This window comes from Ruditapes philippinarum, unplaced genomic scaffold (assembly GCF_026571515.1).
Source record: "Ruditapes philippinarum isolate M1 unplaced genomic scaffold, ASM2657151v2 ctg4809_1_1_1_1, whole genome shotgun sequence".
In the NCBI taxonomy this organism is placed as follows: domain Eukaryota; kingdom Metazoa; phylum Mollusca; class Bivalvia; order Venerida; family Veneridae; genus Ruditapes; species Ruditapes philippinarum.
The window spans coordinates 51031-70056 of record NW_026854785.1 but is presented as its reverse complement, the minus strand read 5'-3'; the positions used below and the strand labels follow the sequence as shown (position 1 = coordinate 70056).

At 29.7% G+C, this 19026-nt stretch overlaps 2 protein-coding genes across 3 annotated transcripts; both read right to left on the bottom strand.

Annotated features, from left to right (window-relative positions):
- Nucleotides 1-262: 262 nt before the first annotated feature.
- Nucleotides 263-7528, bottom strand: LOC132741065 (LHFPL tetraspan subfamily member 6 protein-like). 2 transcript variants are annotated; one of them, XM_060729149.1, is made up of 4 exons: nucleotides 7338-7528; nucleotides 3132-4046; nucleotides 1339-1437; nucleotides 263-1073 (listed from the first exon to the last, which is right to left on the bottom strand). In XM_060729149.1, the coding sequence occupies exons 2-4, from the start codon at nucleotides 3535-3537 to the stop codon at nucleotides 949-951; spliced, it is 630 nt and encodes a 209-aa protein (XP_060585132.1). In that variant the 5' UTR covers nucleotides 3538-4046; nucleotides 7338-7528; the 3' UTR covers nucleotides 263-948. The 2 variants fall into 2 exon arrangements, with proteins under 2 accessions (XP_060585132.1, XP_060585133.1); XM_060729150.1 differs by lacking the exon at nucleotides 7338-7528 and adding an exon at nucleotides 5150-5951.
- A 4636-nt stretch (nucleotides 7529-12164) lies between these two features.
- LOC132741060 (LHFPL tetraspan subfamily member 6 protein-like) lies at nucleotides 12165-16647 on the bottom strand. The gene is made up of 3 exons (XM_060729145.1): nucleotides 16059-16647; nucleotides 14697-14795; nucleotides 12165-13969 (listed from the first exon to the last, which is right to left on the bottom strand). The coding sequence occupies exons 1-3, from the start codon at nucleotides 16462-16464 to the stop codon at nucleotides 13845-13847; spliced, it is 630 nt and encodes a 209-aa protein (XP_060585128.1). The 5' UTR covers nucleotides 16465-16647; the 3' UTR covers nucleotides 12165-13844.
- Between the last annotated feature and the right edge of the window lie 2379 nt (nucleotides 16648-19026).

Below are 19026 nucleotides of genomic sequence, written 5' to 3'. Positions count from 1 at the left end.
AAATATTATTAACATCAATGTTAATCCGTAAAGAAACATCAACTGCTTTTAAACCTAGAGCATCTTTATCCGGAAGTTTAAAACATAGATATTAAAACTAAATAAGTGATTCTAGGACACGATACATGTAACAAATGTTTTCCACTATAATTGCATTAACCTTAAGCGTATTGTCGTTATTGCTCTCAAGGGAACATCCTTCCTAGAATTGATGTGCATGTTCTCTGTAAGAATTTGCTTCGCATCAGTATCGTAAAACAGATGACTTCATTGATTTATTATCAAAACCATGCAGAGATATTTACAAACAATTTCGATACCAATTTTACTTAATTTATTAGATACACATGTATAGTATTGCTTGTACGAATATGGAAACAAACAAACAGCCATATTCTTCTGTCACTGAATCAAATTTATTGAAAAAGTATATACGTGCATATTCAATCTTGATTCACAAACATAGCTATCGAAACTCTTCAGCCTGTCTGAATAAATATATGCAGAAATTATACGTTAGGCTTATGTTGTTTATTCACACTCGTAAATTCACATCACATATTATCCACTTAGTAGTTCTCTGTCCCGGAACTAAATGTCTGTAAATGCACCTTTGCTCTTTCCAACATATATGTTGTTTATCATTATGTTACGGTTGTGTTATTGTTAAGGCTTTATACCTCTTAGTTTCTTAGAAAAAGAAAGTAAGGATTGATTCTGTTTGCTTCTTTTTCCGGGGACACAATAAAATGATTATTTTTTTAAAATATTTTTTTTATTGTACAAATTTATCAACAATAAAATCAATGTACAATTATAGTTTTGTCTACACTATTGTATATATCTGAACCTTCAATCAAACCGAGCAAAACATTTTCAATTTGGCTGTCTCGGACGACTTTCACAGTTTCCTCTTTGGCCTATTATGGTAATACTTCAGGTTATAGTCTAAATTGCATAACCATGAACGACGTGTTTCCGTTTGGGAGAGTGAAAAGCGAGAGCTGAACATATCAAGGTTACACCTATACCAGCACATGTTATATAGAAACACCAAGATAACGTACAGTCACCTGAAACGAGATTGACAAATTAAAACTTCTCTTTAAATCTCAAATCTCAATTTCGTAATTTTATTCCGCATTTATGTATTCATTGCTCTGTTCATGTTTTATTGATTTGTTTGAATTACAAGGTCAAAAATATACATATACGAGGTACACTTTATTGTTTAATATAGAAGAACTATTTTATTCCATGTTAACACAGTAACACATTATCTTGAAAACGGGATTGAAAATCTTCTTAATTATCTCGAAGATGTAGAAAAGTTTTTACCATAATAGTAAGATTTAGAAGTGTTGCCACACGCTTGTTTCACTTCCGGGCTGTCCCAACCTTTCGGATATATGCCAACACCTGTACCTATTAATAGACCTGAAAAAGAAACAACAGTGATCACATTTTACAGCGGTTTACGAGAGAGACATATGAGATTATAAAATCACACAGTTTCAGTTCTATTGCCCTGATTCCTCTGACAATAAAACAGGAATTCGTAGATTGTGAGAATCATAAAACAAAAATGAAATGTATTGATAAACCAAATACCAAACACTGATATTCTAATCTATAGCACATAGTCTTTTGTTTATTCCTACAAATTTATCTTAATTATTAATGATAACGCTTTAAAATACAAAAGACTATTGTAAATCATGAAAATAGAGACGTTTGTTTAAAGCCCATGAATTCATGTATCAGATGCAAAAGGAAATAAGGGAAACAACTTATAGTTGACATAGATTTAGTGGGAGACATATGTGACAATGGCAAATGTAATCTAACAGCCAGTAAGTTTATGAAAAGTTTCATTCTAACATCATTTTTTTTTTCATTTTCATTTTTTTACAGCTAGTTAACTGTGTATCTATAACTTTGTTATCGCAAATTACATTTTAATTCACCGTTTACCTATATGAAAAGAATTTACGTTATAAGAGATTAAGAAAGATAATAAACTTAAAAGTCATTTTAGGAATATAAACAGGTGCTTGATATCTGTTGTTTGCATTCCAACTCTTCAAATGTAAAATATGTTTACCTCAAGCTGTATGAGGTCCTATCTTTAGTAATATCAATTTTATCTGATAATGCAACTTTCTTATGTTCAATGGCTGCTATAAGCGTTTAGATTAAATGAAATAACTTTTTGCCGAAGAATCGTTTTTACATGATATAAATTTGTTTCCGAATAGTAAATTCTAGGTTTTATTGATGTCCCTCACCTGCGCCTTGTAAGATGCTGGTAAACCAAAATACTATTCGACTTAAATACAAATTCCAATCCAAAATACTAGTAATAATAATCTCTTTTTATTTTTAATACCAGGTGAAACACATAAAGAAATAAATGACATAGCTGTGGCCACTTTGACATATGTTTCAATTGATTAAGTGTGGCACATTTCAAAATTACAGGTTATATGATAAAACATTATATTATAAAGTTGTTGTTTTTTATCTCAGTAATTTAGATACAAAATGTTCGACTTAGTCATTTATTTATGGTATATAAATTATGAACTCTGGATATGACTTTTACTTTTTTTAAAGAAAATGCTATACCAATGAGAATGAGAAAAACATTTACCTTTTACCTTTTTAAAGTGGACTGGTCGGTCTATAACGGGCATATTTTCCATTTGTATTCAAAATGTCGATAAAAACAATAGTAATGTATCATTTGGATATTTTTATGACAAATTGCTTGAAAAAAACATAAAGTTTTAAGTGATTTACTTTAAATGTTTATTTTATGAAAATAATATATTGTTCTGAAACACTTAATCATTTGCTAAAGTATATAAAATATGTAATCGGATCATGTATTTCATACTTACCAACATCAAACATACATATTTTTTCATGGTTTGGTGGTATCTGTAATACTAAATAACATCTTCGTTATTATTTATTAAAGAACAGACATTCCATTAAAGATAAATTCACTTAACAATGACTTGGATCTTTTTGCATTTTTTTTTGTTCTTTCTCCTTGTTAACGTTCAGGTTTTTGATTTGATTTTATTGGTGTTTCAATTTGTCAGGAATCATAAAAGTTGACAAACCTGAACACATTTGAAGAACTCCAGCCGTCCGTGCCACCGTTGGAATAACAACACCTTTAACACAAACACCAAACATAGCTGTCAGTGATACAAGAAGGCAGATCGAACATCCAAGCCCAACTACAAGAGTAGCTATCTGCCATGACACACTCGGAATGTCCATGAAAGTCGTGTATCTACCGCATTCCAGTACAATAGAAAGTTCCTTATTTGAATCTATTGTTGGATAATTACATCTACGGAATATACCGAAATGTACAGGCACGGTTTGTTCTGATTTTCCTCTAAGCTGAATTAGTAACTTTCCAGTCAACCAGTAAGGCACAAAATATCCAACACATAATATTACAGATGAAATAAAAGATGAAAATGCCCAAAATACTCCGATACCTGATAAACCAGACATATTCAAATTTCTTCCAACTTATACTTTTTACAAAGTTTATCAATGAAAAATCACTTAAAAACAACACATGTTATATAAACGATCTTTTCCAGCTTTAATTTATAATATTCATATCCTTTTTGTCTTACACATATTTTCCATGCCGAAATAAGCTCATAATAATATCTGTAATTAATTGATACATGTAGATTATTTACTAATTAAACTTAATTATGTCACATGTTAACAAGCCTTTTCCGTATTAATGTAAAAGTTGTGTGGTTTATTAAATAAATAATTATCCTCAAGTGATTTCCTCTTCAGAAATAAGCATTTTCTTCCTCCGCTATTGAACTTCTTCAATTGTTTATTGACATTCCAAAGTAGATTTTGAATGAGTGTAAATGTGAAATGCGTATAAATTCTTCCTCTTTGACTTAATCCATTTTTCATATCATTTTTAACCTATTTTACTTTTCTATATTTTTCACCAAGATGACAAAATCCTTTGATTAATTGGAATCTCACTCCTGCAATATAGAAAGCATGTACAAAAATAATATGAATATTCAATCACTTATTCCGACCAAGAATTAGGTTTAAACATTTTGTTTGAGACTTTTCTTATACTTCGATTCCTATGCTAATAACCTATACCCAAATGTACAATGTATTCTACAAACATCGCTATTTTTGATAACATGTTAATGACAGAAAACTGAATTGTTCAGACATTATATTATTATTCGTTTATCAATGATAGAAAACGTTACAATGCAGGCATGAAGGTATTTTAGATACAGTAATTATTAAAATATCTTGTAAAGAAATATAGTTAAGAAGCATGGTTCAATATTAATTTTCTCAATTCTTTTTCTATGTGATTTATAGATTCAATATTGTCAACAACATGCATAGACTTATTTCCATTAACTATATTTTGGAATACACATTAGAATTTATACAATGCAAAAACATAATTTATTAAGATCATTTCGGTAAATAACACTAAGATATATAAGTTGACAACACTTACCGGTTATCAATAAGTAACATGTTAGGTTAATATTTATACAATATGCTTGACATACTATACTATTAAATACTTCTATCCATATTTGTGAAATTCAAAAAAGAATTTAATGATGTGCATCATGGGAATCTCCTTATAAAAATGAAGTACAAATTCAACATGAACATTGAATTATGTCTTCTTGAAAATTAAAAAAAAACCTCTTCACAACAAAGATTGTAAAATTACTAAATGATATGAAAGGTTGACATGCTATGACTAATTGAGATATTGACAAAGGTTTCGTACAATATTTTGCTCATCTTTTCACATTTTGACATTTAACATGTAAGATGAAATATTTTGCAAGTTTTTATCAATCGAGTGTGTATTTCCTGAATGTGACTTTGAATTGCGACCTTTGTTCCGAAAATACAAATACATCAGAAAAAGCTTAAATGCAAAGTTCAACTTAATTTTAAGTTAGAGCACGTTGAAATAAATTAATAGAATGAAGTTAACAAATGCCGATGAATCTTTTAAATGCAACAAGAGCAGATGAAATAAAAGCAAAAATACTAATACATATTGAAACTCGCAAAGAACAGTCAAAATTAGCACCTTTTTATAACTTATAATTAATTGACGACAAACTAGCAAATCATCAGCATCTTCATTATTCACTATCGAATATCGATTTTTATTTCCATATATTAAATTCTTATTAATGTTAAGCCATTTCCACCATTTTGTAATGATAAACACATATAACATTTGATTGTTAACTACGTTGTATTTCAAACACTCGTGGTATTTTCCCAGTAGTTCTATCAACATTCCACATTGAATTCTTATTAAGTAACAGTATAGAAACAACAGCAGTGAGACTAGATAAGTGTTGTATACACATAATGTATGTTTTATTCACATCATTATTGATCGACAAGCATCGTAATGGGTCATGTAGATTTTACACGTTTAAAGGCAGTGTCATATCCAAATTATAATATATTTAATTGTGTATCCAAATAAAAAAGAATGCATCACTGAATGGAATATGTTAAGCAAATTCTTTAAAGGAATAAACCTTTATGATAACTGTTCGTGTAATGCAGTAAAATGATTTTAAAAACTCCTATCAAATATAAAATATGGCTTTAAGATAAAGTGATAAATGTACACGGAAGACAACATCTGTGTAACATACTTTAGTGATCGTTTGTCATCACAACCTTTCATAGCAATAAGTTTCACGCCAGAATGTGCATTTTGTTTAACGAATATCCGTTTTCTGGAATATACCACATTTTTCAATTAATACCCTAACAAACATGATAATGTCCAAAAAGGCCATATCAATTGCACAGTAAATTATTAAGTTTTAAGCAAAAAAAATGGTATCAAACATTTATTCCTTGCAATCATTTCAACAGTCTTTAAATAAACTGTCGATGATCGGTCAAGATGTAATATATCCACTCTAACTGTAATCAGAGAATGATTAATGTTAATTGTTGGAAAATTAAGATGAAACTGAACTCATTAACTCAATAATACATTTAACAGCATAACTGATGTGGGAATAAAACAAAATTCGTTATGGTGTCCAGAATGGTAAATACTTTATATAAAGAATATTCAATTAATCTAGGATTGATATTAAATTATTTGAACAGGTTGAATTAAATCATATTATGCGAGTCTGAGACCATTTAATTGTTAACTGGAAAGATACAAGATTCAATATTTAATTTATTTATCAAGCTAAATGAGAGCACCTGGTGGCGTGCCAATAATATTTCTTATCCAACGACTATAAATAAATTTCTAATTGAATTCACACAAATATATATATTTCTTTAAATATTCAGTGTATACCTATTGTGCGTATCTGCTAATATACAGCTGTAAGCATTCAAATAAGATATTATTTTCTTCTTCTTACTAAATTCTAAAACAAAAAAATACTAAGATAGGTGTTTGTCTATTTGTACTTTTTTGTGAGTTGCTTTATTCTTCAATCTTTTTTTCTTCTCCTTTTTACTGTTTGCTCTTACATATGTTACATTGCTAAATACTTAACTCTTAACTATTATGTGAATGTCTTTGAATACTTCAACTAACCGTTGTGTATGATAATGCCATGAACTTTGTTAATGTAAATTATTATAACTGGGAGAGGACATTTATAAGCTTTATAGCTTTCTGCCCAATCCCAAAATGTACTTTGTAAATATTGTTCACTTGTTAAATGTTTTGTTGAATAAATATGTTTAAACCAAATATAATATTCTACTCAACACATATCTAAAATTTAAAAAAGAAATGGTTTACAGTTAAAATAAAGAACATTTTTCATTGGCATGACCAATGTGAAACGCTAACATTAGCGCGCATTTACGCTTTTGTTTATAACGCAAATGACGTATCATTTACATGTGTAATATCATTCTTATAAAATTGCTTCATAACCCTCTTTTTTTCTCGTGCAAAAAACAACATTGCACAAATTGATGCACTTGAAAATAAATCCGTGGTATTTATAGAAAGGAGAGCAATGGTACGCGCTTATTCTTATTTAATTCTACAAAAAATCCTTCATAGGTTGTATCGAAATTGTGTAATAATGTGCATCTTATTCTTATCAGCAAATTCCAGTGATATCAGTAGTTCAATTGTGTATAAAATGTATGTTACGAAGTACTTTGTGGAATAATAAAACAAGAGAGTTATTTCTAAATAAACGATTTCATTTCAATTTGTTTATCATTCGTTCACAAGAAGATGACAGTTCAGCACAAAATAATACCTATTTGTGTTTTAATCTTTCCTGAAATAAGGATTAGTTATTTTTCTTCACAATATTTCTGTTTATTCCTTTATACTTTTCCTTCCCTTACATAAGAGTATGACTATACCTAAAACTGTTTTAATAGAAAACAACAACTAATTGCAAATACAAATTCTGTATTTGCGTAAGCGTCTAGACAGTCAGATGAACACTTAAATATGATATCATACAACTTGAACTTTGTTATTGTATGATAATACAGTAAAACTTGACTATTATGTGTTTAACAATTTTACAAAACACGCAATCATTTATAATATCATTATTTTTCATAAATATACTTAAATGAAATACTAGCAATATTACTTTATAAAAAGTGTATCTCATTACGTCACATCTATATGAAAAACTTGAAATATCATTTATACATAATGTTGGTCCACAATATATGAAAACCTTGCTAAAATTTAAAATAAGCGTACAGGCCAGTCTGACTGTCCAAAGCTGAATGACTATTGAATCAATAATTTTGCACGTGCAAAAAATTATACGAATAGCGACACCTAGCGGTCACTCATTACATTCAGGGAAATTAATTTTCTTCTTTTTCGCTACTCTCAAACAAAGAAAATTACATTTCTCTGGAGTTTGTAATGTTTAAGAAATAACATCGGCCTGAGAGGTGTATATCGGCTATTTAACACCGGTTTGGAGTTTTGATGCGTAGAAATTGACCACGAAGGCCGTAGGCCTGAGTGGTTGATTTTTTCGCATCAAAACGACAAAACCGGTGTTAAATAGCCGATATACACCTCTCAGGCCGATGTTATTTCGATTCTAACAGATAAAATAAGGAGAGTCGTTAATGTTATTTTTTCAAGCGGAAATAACTTCCGGTGCCGATTTTCGTATAACGCTGTTCGAATTTCGCACCCTCCTGTTGCGAAGATATAGAAATTATTAAACAAAAGAAATAATAAGAAAAAAAGTTATTTTATCACGTTTTCAACAATAAAAACCTACGTCATATTGTGTTTACATCAGTGCCCCATTTATCATTCTTGCTTGTATAAAATAACGTCAGCTTGTTTAGGATGACGTCATTACGCTGCTTACGGATTGGCGCCGTTTTGTCAAAATATTTATTAACTCATATGGATCAAATATGTGGCGTTAGTGTATGTGAGATATTAGTTCGTTATTGTATGAAAAGAAAACATTATAAGACTGAAAATATAAATAAAAATGCTTTTTATTGTTGCTTTAAAAGGCCTTGTAAACTTTATAATCGAGGATGAAAACAGAACAGCCGCATATACAAGTAGTGGCAGTTTAACACCGGTTTTTTTCCCTTCTTTGTCTATAGTGACAAATCACGTTGAGTGTTAGAATAACATATATAAAACGGAGATATAAATTACAAAAACCAAACATCATTTAAGTGAAATACAGACCACATCTAATATCAAGCTGCGCTTCATCTCTTGAGCTTGTAGCATGTTCTTCCAGGAATAACGTGATTGAAGCCTCCCTAACATTGTCTTAGGAACAACAGTCTTTTTTTTCCTGCAATAAATCGTATCTATGAACTGCTTTCAAGATTGTTTTTCTTTTTGGTTTTAAATATTAATAACCCTTAAAATGATAAAATAGTCCGCCCGCTTAGATTAAAAGGATGAGCATCGAATTGTAATACAGTGCTGGTTTATCATCCGACGATGAAATCTCTCCGTAAAATTTATCTCTGACACTGAGTCTTATAATCATTTGTCATTCGGAAATTATGTGAGATTAGATGTCGATCACTTTCGGTTCAATTTTGTAATAACTGGTTTTAAAGAAAAGTAGGTTAGTTGGACCAACCACCGAGACATGACAAACCTTTGAAATCGGCGTTTTAGATTTGGAAATGTCTTGCAAATAATATTAATCAGACGGTGTAATTTGCTTGAACAAGACTGATAGATTATGAAATAAAACATTGTAATACCAATGCGTCTCTTCATCTACGATACGTTCTATATTGTACTAAGACATCATTGGTGTAAAGTTAGCAAAATGTAATAACATTAAGAGGTTATAAATTGATTGTTGTATCAGAACATTTGCTGTTTCGACATATTACTGCAATTCACGAATATGATAACGTGTCAAACCTCTAATATGTGACAGTTCAAACAGACTTAAATACATAACCGTGTCCAGAATTAATCAATCATGTAATTGCACTGTCATCAAATGCTTAAGAAATGACAGACAATTTGTTACAGAACCACAAACATGTTTATCATTAAACACACATTGGTTTAAAAATATTTAAATCTACCATTTTACACTTGTTTTCTCTTTATTGACAATCTTTTTTTTTCCCATTAAACATTAAAGTTTTGTGTTTTACATTTAATGAAAAGTTTAAAAACTGAACAAAACAGTCATTTGGTTTTCTGCAAGCACATATCTTAAAATACTGAAAAAAAAGTATTTTTCTTGTTGTTTTTGTTTTAAATTAAACGCCTTTGAATGCAATTTCCGCGCAAAATAAGCTATCTGATTTGGAACTACCATTCATATACCGGAAATGCCTGATAGACAGAAATGCATCAATATTGCATTTTTTCCTGCAAGATATTCGTAGATTCTAAATTTCCCAAGAGAGGAAATTTGCTAGTGCTTTTTTAACGCTCGAATAATCTGGAAGCCCGGATATATACCAGTTCAGATGTATCATTAATTTAGAAAATTAAAAAGCCATTACTGTAGATATCGCAAAAAAACATACATCAAGAATTTGTACTCTTAAACGTGCCCCATGTTAATAGAATTAAGGTGTATAATGCTATATCTAATGACAAACTTAAAAAAACTTTTAAAACCTAGTATGTTGTTTCCATAATTTTTTTGTCGGCTCTTCTAAGAGTTGCTACAAAGAATGTCTCTATTATATAACACACAGTCATGTATATTGCACCAAGCCAGAATAAAACCCGAAACAAAATATGTTGCTGCCATTTTAAATAAGGTGGTTCTACTGTTTAGCAATGATTTCGTGTATGCGTCATTAGCTCTTAAGAATATATCTTTCATAAAGGTAATTTGGAGGTAATCGTTTCTTTCAAAATTCAAACAATAAATTTGTAAACTACAGACTTCAGTTAAAAAGCTATGTACACTTTCAATTTGAATTTCCCTAAAATCAGATATACCTTAGTAGAAACCAGGCTATTTATTTTAGTATAAAATAACAAGGAAATGAATTTTTAAAAAATGAATCAACTTAAAAACATATTTAATATAAAAAATATTTGAGAATAAAACTTATTCAAACAAATGTTTTAAATACCATTGGACTCGATATTACGTTTTGTTAAGGTTTGCATAGCAGTAATGAAAAACTTTTTAGCTTTTGTCATATGGTAAATTTTAATTGAGCACTTTGCATTAATTTAACACATACTAAATTAATTGTACCAATATAAATGAAAGCTATCACTCACTTAATCTCTGTTAGACAGACGTGCATCAATATTGCATATTGGCAGAAGGAATTCATGGCCGTTAATTCCCACGAGTCGTGAAAACTGGTGCTTTAGACATGTCATACATAAAACAATCTTGGACGCAGACCAGTATAGGTAGATTTGTATGCTTATAGACATATTAATCTCAAATTTGATTTTTGAAAATTCTGACAATTGCTATACAGACCCTTTTTAAACATAAAATAAACACATTTTGTGCACAGAGAAGACGAGTTAAGAGTTTTACACACTAAAGTAAACACTGTACGAATTCATAATGTCGTTAAACACTGGCTGTTTTTGGAGAAAAATCAATTTTGACCAGGGACTGCAGCTTCCCAAACATAGTTTATGCTTACTCTTATTTATTTATGACTTATACAATAAGAATTTTCTAAATTTTCTAGATTTTCCAAATTATTCAGTACCTTCTTAAATATGTATTTCTGACACACATAAAAAACTTTTCACAACCAACACCTCACCCTGACCACACTGCCTTTTTTTAATGAATTTGTGTCTGACTTTGTCCAGTTTTGAATTTGGAACAGATGTAGAGGCTGACTTGGTTATGTACTGATTGCAAAGGTGTATATTTCAAAAGCAAAACTCAATATATGCGTTTAGCTCCTTTTGATATACTTACCTTCCTTATCGTATCTTTTCTCACAAATGCAAATTTCTTACTCATTTACAAAATGAATTGACTGGCCTTGCATTACATTTGTCACAAATACGCCGTCTTAGAATATATTGCAAGAAAATTAAAATTTAATACCGATTCAAATAACATATTGTATGATGCTGGATAATTTATCGCAAATTTATATGCAGTTTCCAACGAATTATGCAACACTCTATTTAATTTACAATTCCACATGCTTTTGAAATTTGAATAGCATTCCTTTATTTATTTATTTTTTTGGTGTTTTCTTCTCTAACAAATATTATAAGACACACGAACACAGGTACAAAACAACAACAATATGTGAAGATCCATAGTGTTTGAAATTGTCATTTATAATAATTTAGATATTAACATGTGAATTTGAAATATTTAACAATAAGTCCTCTGATGCAAAATGTAGGCAATTGTTAATTTAAAGACAATTCAATATGCCATGAACGTTTTGTAACAGAGTTATCAACATGCAAACCGTTTTACCAAAGTTTTATAGAAAAGGTATCTGGAAAAGCTGCATAAATGTCAATTAGTTGTTTGGATATGCAATAAGTCATTAGATATACTGAATATATTCATATTTTTCTATACAATAAAGTCATAATTATATGCTTTGATAATTTCTTCAATGAAAACACTGCAATTAATTATTGTCACTTTATCCTGGACTCCAATTCCTGACAGGCAACATATTCGTCACTACACCTTATATATCGAAGCGTTTTCCCCATTCTAAGTATCATTTATATTGTGTAATTCATAACCATGATCGTTGCTTTTAGAATAATGTTTTTTTTAGGTTCCTAAAATGTATTTCCAGGCAATAAGTAATATAAAAGTTTATTTCTATTTTATGTGAACTTACAATAATGAATATGTTTAACACACAATTTTACCTGAAATAAATATCACATATAGAAATGAAAAACATTTATTAGTTTTCATATTCAATAAAAAATTGATCTTATGGTATAAATATATTTAATTTCAACCTTCTTAATAGCACTTATTCTACAATCGGTTGGACCTTATCACATATCACATTTTAGTAATAAAGAGTGTACACATTGGTAATTATTAACATTTCAGGCACTGTATCTCTACATAATAAATTCCTTTCACTGATAGTGATATAGTCAATGGTAGCGTAAAATACAGTTTGTTAATTGCTAACAACAACAATACTTTTAACATACTCTCTGTATTGATTTCAGATAAATGGACGATGTAGAAAAAAGTTAATGCTAATTGATGAAATACAGGCATTCTAGAAATAGACAAAAATGGACGATATAGAAACAAACTGCTGCTGATGATTGATGGGGGGATAAGACAATTCATGTTTTATTTTCAAATGCGAGTTTTCTAGACAATATGTTACCATATACGTTATAATATAAGAACATCGTCTGAAATTTATGTGTAAATCAGAACTACATTTGGTATGTAAAAAGGAACCAAAAGATTTTGTTTGATAGCGTCTAATCAAGAGTCTCTTAATACAACATTGCGATTTCATGAAAAAGGTTGGATATTTTGACTGCTCGTTTCTTAAAATGTACAATGATATTTGGCTCAAACGTACAACTTTCATTGTACAAAGGTTTAAGTTTTCTATGTGCTTATGATTCAAAACTATTCAAACAGCCTTCATTGTTGACTTTCCACACGATTGTGGATTTCTAGGGGGCTTCAGACTCCCATTGCATTGAAGGTAGGATGATCACATCTTTAAATAAAAAAAACAGATATATACGGAAGGCGGCAGGCACTACCATGTGTTCGTATTAAGACTCAGAGATATGCCCAGGTGATATACCATACATAGTATGTTTTATACCAGGCATTGAAGCTAAAAGTTGTAAAAAAATCGATCAAACATTTCCAGAAATGTTATAATTGCATCTATATATCTAGCTTAAATCTAAACATTATTTAAGGCAATTGCGTTGATCAAAGATATATTGGTTCATGTCAGCATATACATAAAACTAGTGAATTCAAATTGTGTGGTTTGGATAACTTTTTATATGTCTGATGCTCCTGTGCAAACACCATTCAAATCTATATCCCATAATGTAGGAATCTGATAGGATCTGTAAAGATCTTGTTAAGATCTATAATATATGGCGTCTATTTTCATCAATTTTAACAGTCCATAAAATTGACTTATTTTGTGATACACATGTCTATATGTCATGAAACACTTTTTTCCACCTCCAAAATCAGTCATTTCATAACCTTGCTTCGCCATCTCCTATGTGAAAAAACATATAAGAATATCAAACTGAGATCACTTCGTTTCTCTTTCTCAAACACGCATGTCTATAGCGCTGATCCGGTAATGATGTGTTTACGTTTTGGCGCGTGAAAAGCAAGAACTGAACAAACTAAAGTAACTCCTATTCCAACAGAGGTCATATAGAAACACCAAGACAAAGAGCAATCACCTGAAAAAAAAGAAAGTCCATTATCACACATAGTTATATTCCCGCCTACTACTCGTACTTGACCTATATAATTTTAGACCGAATAGTAATTATAGAATAACTGAACCATATTTAACAAGTGTTTTCGAATTCCATTCCTTTCTTTTATAATTTGTATGAGCTTAATGTATATTTAGTAAATGATTAAAAATTGGTTGAACTATAAAATAGCCTGCAAGTATTATGTATTATTAAGTCTTAGGGAATGATGTTTAATGATATACTGTCCAATGTTTTATCACTATGTTATCTCAACCAATTCAAAAATCAAATTAAATAAAACAACATTATATAAGCCATTGTCTGATGCTTTTTGATACTTCCGCCTTTTTATCAAGATGTTTATTCGGTGTGTCTGATATTAATATATTATGGAATATTGAACTGTACAATAATGGAATTTGTTTGAACAAGTATACATATTTGATCAGCTGTCAAATACAAGCTGTTAGCGAGTCCAAATATATACCATTTTGCTCGGAACAATGTCAAAAATCTATTAATTTTATATCCATAAAATAGATCGTATACATGTATTCTAGAAAGAAACTCTACTGCAGAAAAGTAATTCCCGAGGATCGAGCCTTTGGCCCTACATTACTATAGTTCAGCTCCTAACCACTGGACTACGGATTTGCTGCTTGATAAAATAGCATCTTATACAGAAAATATATAGTAATATGTTTACCAAGACTGTACGATTTTGAAGTGTTTCCACACGCTTGTTGAACTTCGGGGCTTTTCCAACCATTTGGATATATACCAACTCCTGCAGCCATGAGTAGACCTAAAATATAATGAACTTTTATACCACGGGTCCCCGTTTTTAGTCAAATTTGATTATATAAATGTTGCCTTATTTCGATAGTGAACAAAATATATCAATAGTGAGCAAAATATATTAATAGTGAGAAAAATATTTTAAACATTCTTAATTCCTAAAAACATTCTTAATTTATCTATTTTGTAAATGTTCTTTAACACTTTAACGTTGCTTATATTTTTCTCAATAGTACATTTAAGAAGTATTTTCTTTGCTATTACTATCACCAGTAACTGTGCATTTGTAACATTAATTTGTAACGTCTTTGTCAAGTTTTTACAGTTCGTGGTTTCATACAGTAAATCATCTGCTCAAAGCGAAGCTTGTTTATGCATGAAAAGGCATTTAATTGAATCATGGCTGTAACAGTAGTTGAAATTTACATAAAGTGCAAGCGTTACAGCCAGTTATACTAAAATGATACAATATGTGACTAGAGACAATACATGTATATTTGAAATTTAAAACACATACACGATATTAGACTATTTAGATATGTTTTATCAAGAAGAAATAAAAAACTAAAACATTATTCAAATTTTAGTTATAACAATCATGAGTTTTATTAACATCGAACGGCGTTATGTACATATAAATTGTAAAATTGTATTTACTTGATATATTGAGACAGCAAAGGGAAGACAAGGAACTGCCTGGCAAAGCAGGAAAAACAAAACATAGGTTTTACTGATAAATGCATAAGAATCAGAGAGAAATATTTACGATTGAAAACAAAAGTCATTGTTAGGTGATAGATATTATTCTTATTATACAGGGATTAGTTTTTAAAATCAAGGTTAACAAAAGTGTCTTAGTTTTGAACATGTTCCATCACAGAGTTTTAAAAAAATGCACGCATGTAGGTACATGATTTAAAACTTGACGAAATTATTATTTAAACTATCAGTTACAGAATCAAAGTTTTAAGCAACGATAATGTGCTATTAAATATATCAAAATGATTTCAAAACATGTTGGTTTTCTTTATCTAAAACAAATTAGCAATTAAAATAAAGAATAACAATAATTATTATAATAAAAGAAAACAACATATATCAAAAATTTGATTTTTATTTTCGTACAAACAAAAAACGTCAAATATTTCCTTTCGTGTGAATCTAAGATATTTTTTTCATTCATTCGTCTGACTGGCACTTATGTTTTGCTTTTGTTTTTTCGTCTGCAATTTTATGAAAGAATGGTTTAATTTTATCTGACAACAAATACCTGAACATATCTGAAGAATTCCCGCCGACCGCGCTACCGTCGGAACTATAACACCATTAATACAAAGGCCACACATTGCCGTTAATGACACAAGAAGACATATACCACACGCAAACCCAATTACAAGAGTAGCTATTTTCCATGATGTACTCGGAATGTCCGAGAAAGTGGTATATTTCCCACATTCAAGTATCATAGTCAGCTCTCCGTCTTTATTTATTGCTGGATAATTACAGCGTCGGAAAATACCAAAATGGACGGGAACAGTTTGTTCCGATTTTCCACTGAATTGAAAATACATTTGTCCAGATATCCAGTATGGCAAAAAGTATCCCACACATATTAACGCCGAGGACATAAAAGACGAAAATGCCCAAAGCATTCCGATTCCTGATAATCCAGACATTTTTTAAATTATTTATCTTAAAGTATATTTCAAATTTTACACTAAACAATTGCTAATCTTAATCTACATCTGAAACATACAGTTTTTTACCTTTTAAAGTTACTTTAAACGCCATTATTTCATTTTATATTGCTATATACTTCTATAGAAACGTTTACTCTAATTATTATCCGTCGTTGCTTTATATACGCATTGTTTTTATTGTTTTTTTCCACTTTCAGTATTAAGAATATCGTCTTTAGATTAACTGTTTAAATAAATAATTTTTTTCTATAAAGATTCCACCTAAAACTTTCCATACTTTCACACAAGGCGAGAGAAAACAGTTTTGTGAACAAGAAAACCAGCAAATATTTTAAACATATTTCATCACCAGTTTTTTTTTCAAGCTTGTTTCATTTTATCAAGTATGCTGCCCTCGTTCTCTGATATTTTGCAAACAGCTTCCAGTCTTTAATCGGTACTAGAAGAGTTTTAAAAATTTTTCCAAATATTTACGTAACGCTTATTCCCAATACCTTTAGTTATATCGAAATGATATTTGTATCCAATGTCATGTTTCCTAAAACAACGCTATATTGATAAATGACCAAGCCCATTACCCCTTTGAGAGAATTTACCTTTTGGCATGTTTAAAAAACTTATTTAATAATTATCTGTTTTTCCACTGGGCTATATTTGTTTGAAAAAAACTTTTTTATGAGAAAATTAAATATAGAGGAGATGTTATAGTTATCCCTTTTATTAAATGCAAAACTGTTAAAATTTCCCCGTATTTATACCGGATATAAACGAGTTGGTTTCAATCCATATATATAAAACTAGGGAAAAATACTAAAAATTTAAATGTACCAAAGTATGGAAAATTTTCATAAATTAATAAACGGGTAGACAGACGTAAATTGCATTTTGGCAAACGGGAATTTACGGGGGTACTTTCCCCTGAGTTCAAAAACTGGAAAGCTATTGCTATTTTAAATAAAAATGCCCCAAACCCGTTCAATTGGGTTGATTGGGCAAAGAAACCCGTAAATTAAATTTAAAAAGTTTTTAAATTTTTAGCTAATATAATTTTATAAAAATTTCCCTGGGCGGGTTATTTTAAGGTATTACGACCAATAATGGGGAATTTTAAAGGGAAATAAAAAAATTTACATCATATGTCAGATATATACCTTAAAGTACACCTGTATGCACAATTTAAACAAAGTTTACCGTACGGAAATCAAGTTATGGCCACTTTTTGAACTCAAGCTAGGATGTTATGAGTGCCTTTTTTAGAAATGAGGAACCTTCAAATAATCTGCAATAACATTCTAATGAAAAATGTTTTCCCATTAATTTTTGGTAAGAAACAAATAGTACCATTCAGCTAACAATACACATAAGCAAAATTATGGTTTCTACTTAAAATTTATGAAATCTGTAAATGATACCATACCCACCCATTTTTACGACGTGTCTGACCATTTTCCTACTTAGGGAGCCTAATTTAAAAAATCTTGAAAATTTACCGAAATGAGTGCCTGTTTTCAAAGTTTCCCTAAATTTTGAAAGAAGTATATTGGTTGATCTTGTAAAATATGAAATACTTTTACCGTCTAGTTTTGATTTTATTACACTTTGAAAATATCGGGTACCATATTTATTACTAGATTTAGCATAATTTAGCCAATAAATACCATAAATTAAAAAATAAACACTTTTTTCTTTCCAAATGGGACATGAGAGATACATAAATAATGTTAAAAGAAAAAAAGAAAGAAAAGAAAGTTGACACTTCTGGGGATTGAACCCACAGCCCTCATTTTCAATGTAGTTAACAGTAGTTCTAGCCTATTTGAATACTCTTCAAAGCGGAGGTAATGCATTAGGTTGGTAATACCTTAACAAATACAGTAACTGCATTGGATAAGTACAATTTCTCCGAAAGCCAAAACTGTCTAATGAATTGTATATAATATCAAATTATGTTGATGTACCAAATCTAACTTTTTTTTAGCACTAATGTCATATTTAACGCTTAATCGTAATCAGAGAGATCTTTGGCGAGGTAAAATGTTTACGTGACAATTGATCTTAGGCTTTAGTCTAATGGTCTTTTACTCTTTTATTTCAAGAAATCATGTGGATTAAGTAATCTTTTACTTGTTTTGTTTTCTTTTCACTGACGTGTTTCCGAAAAGCCGGTTTGGTGGACCGACCATCGAGATGCGACCAAAATAGAAAATGTGTAAAAATAAGAAGAAAACATTTTTACAAGGAACAACGTTGGGCCTTCTTTTATGTTAATTTCTGGCAAAACATTTGAAAAAAAAAACGTTCTTCGCAAATTGTTAAAATTCAAACATATTATATACTGTACATGTAATATTTTTATACTAAAAGAAAAAATAAGAATCTTCATGTGTATATAAACGTCTTCATTTTACTGAATTTTATCCTATCCTATTTTTTCCTATCTATAAAGTTTCTATGAAAACTATTCGCATTGTTTCTCTATCAAACATATGGTTTGACATACTCATGGCAGCATCAGTATATAAGATTTGTCTGGGAAAA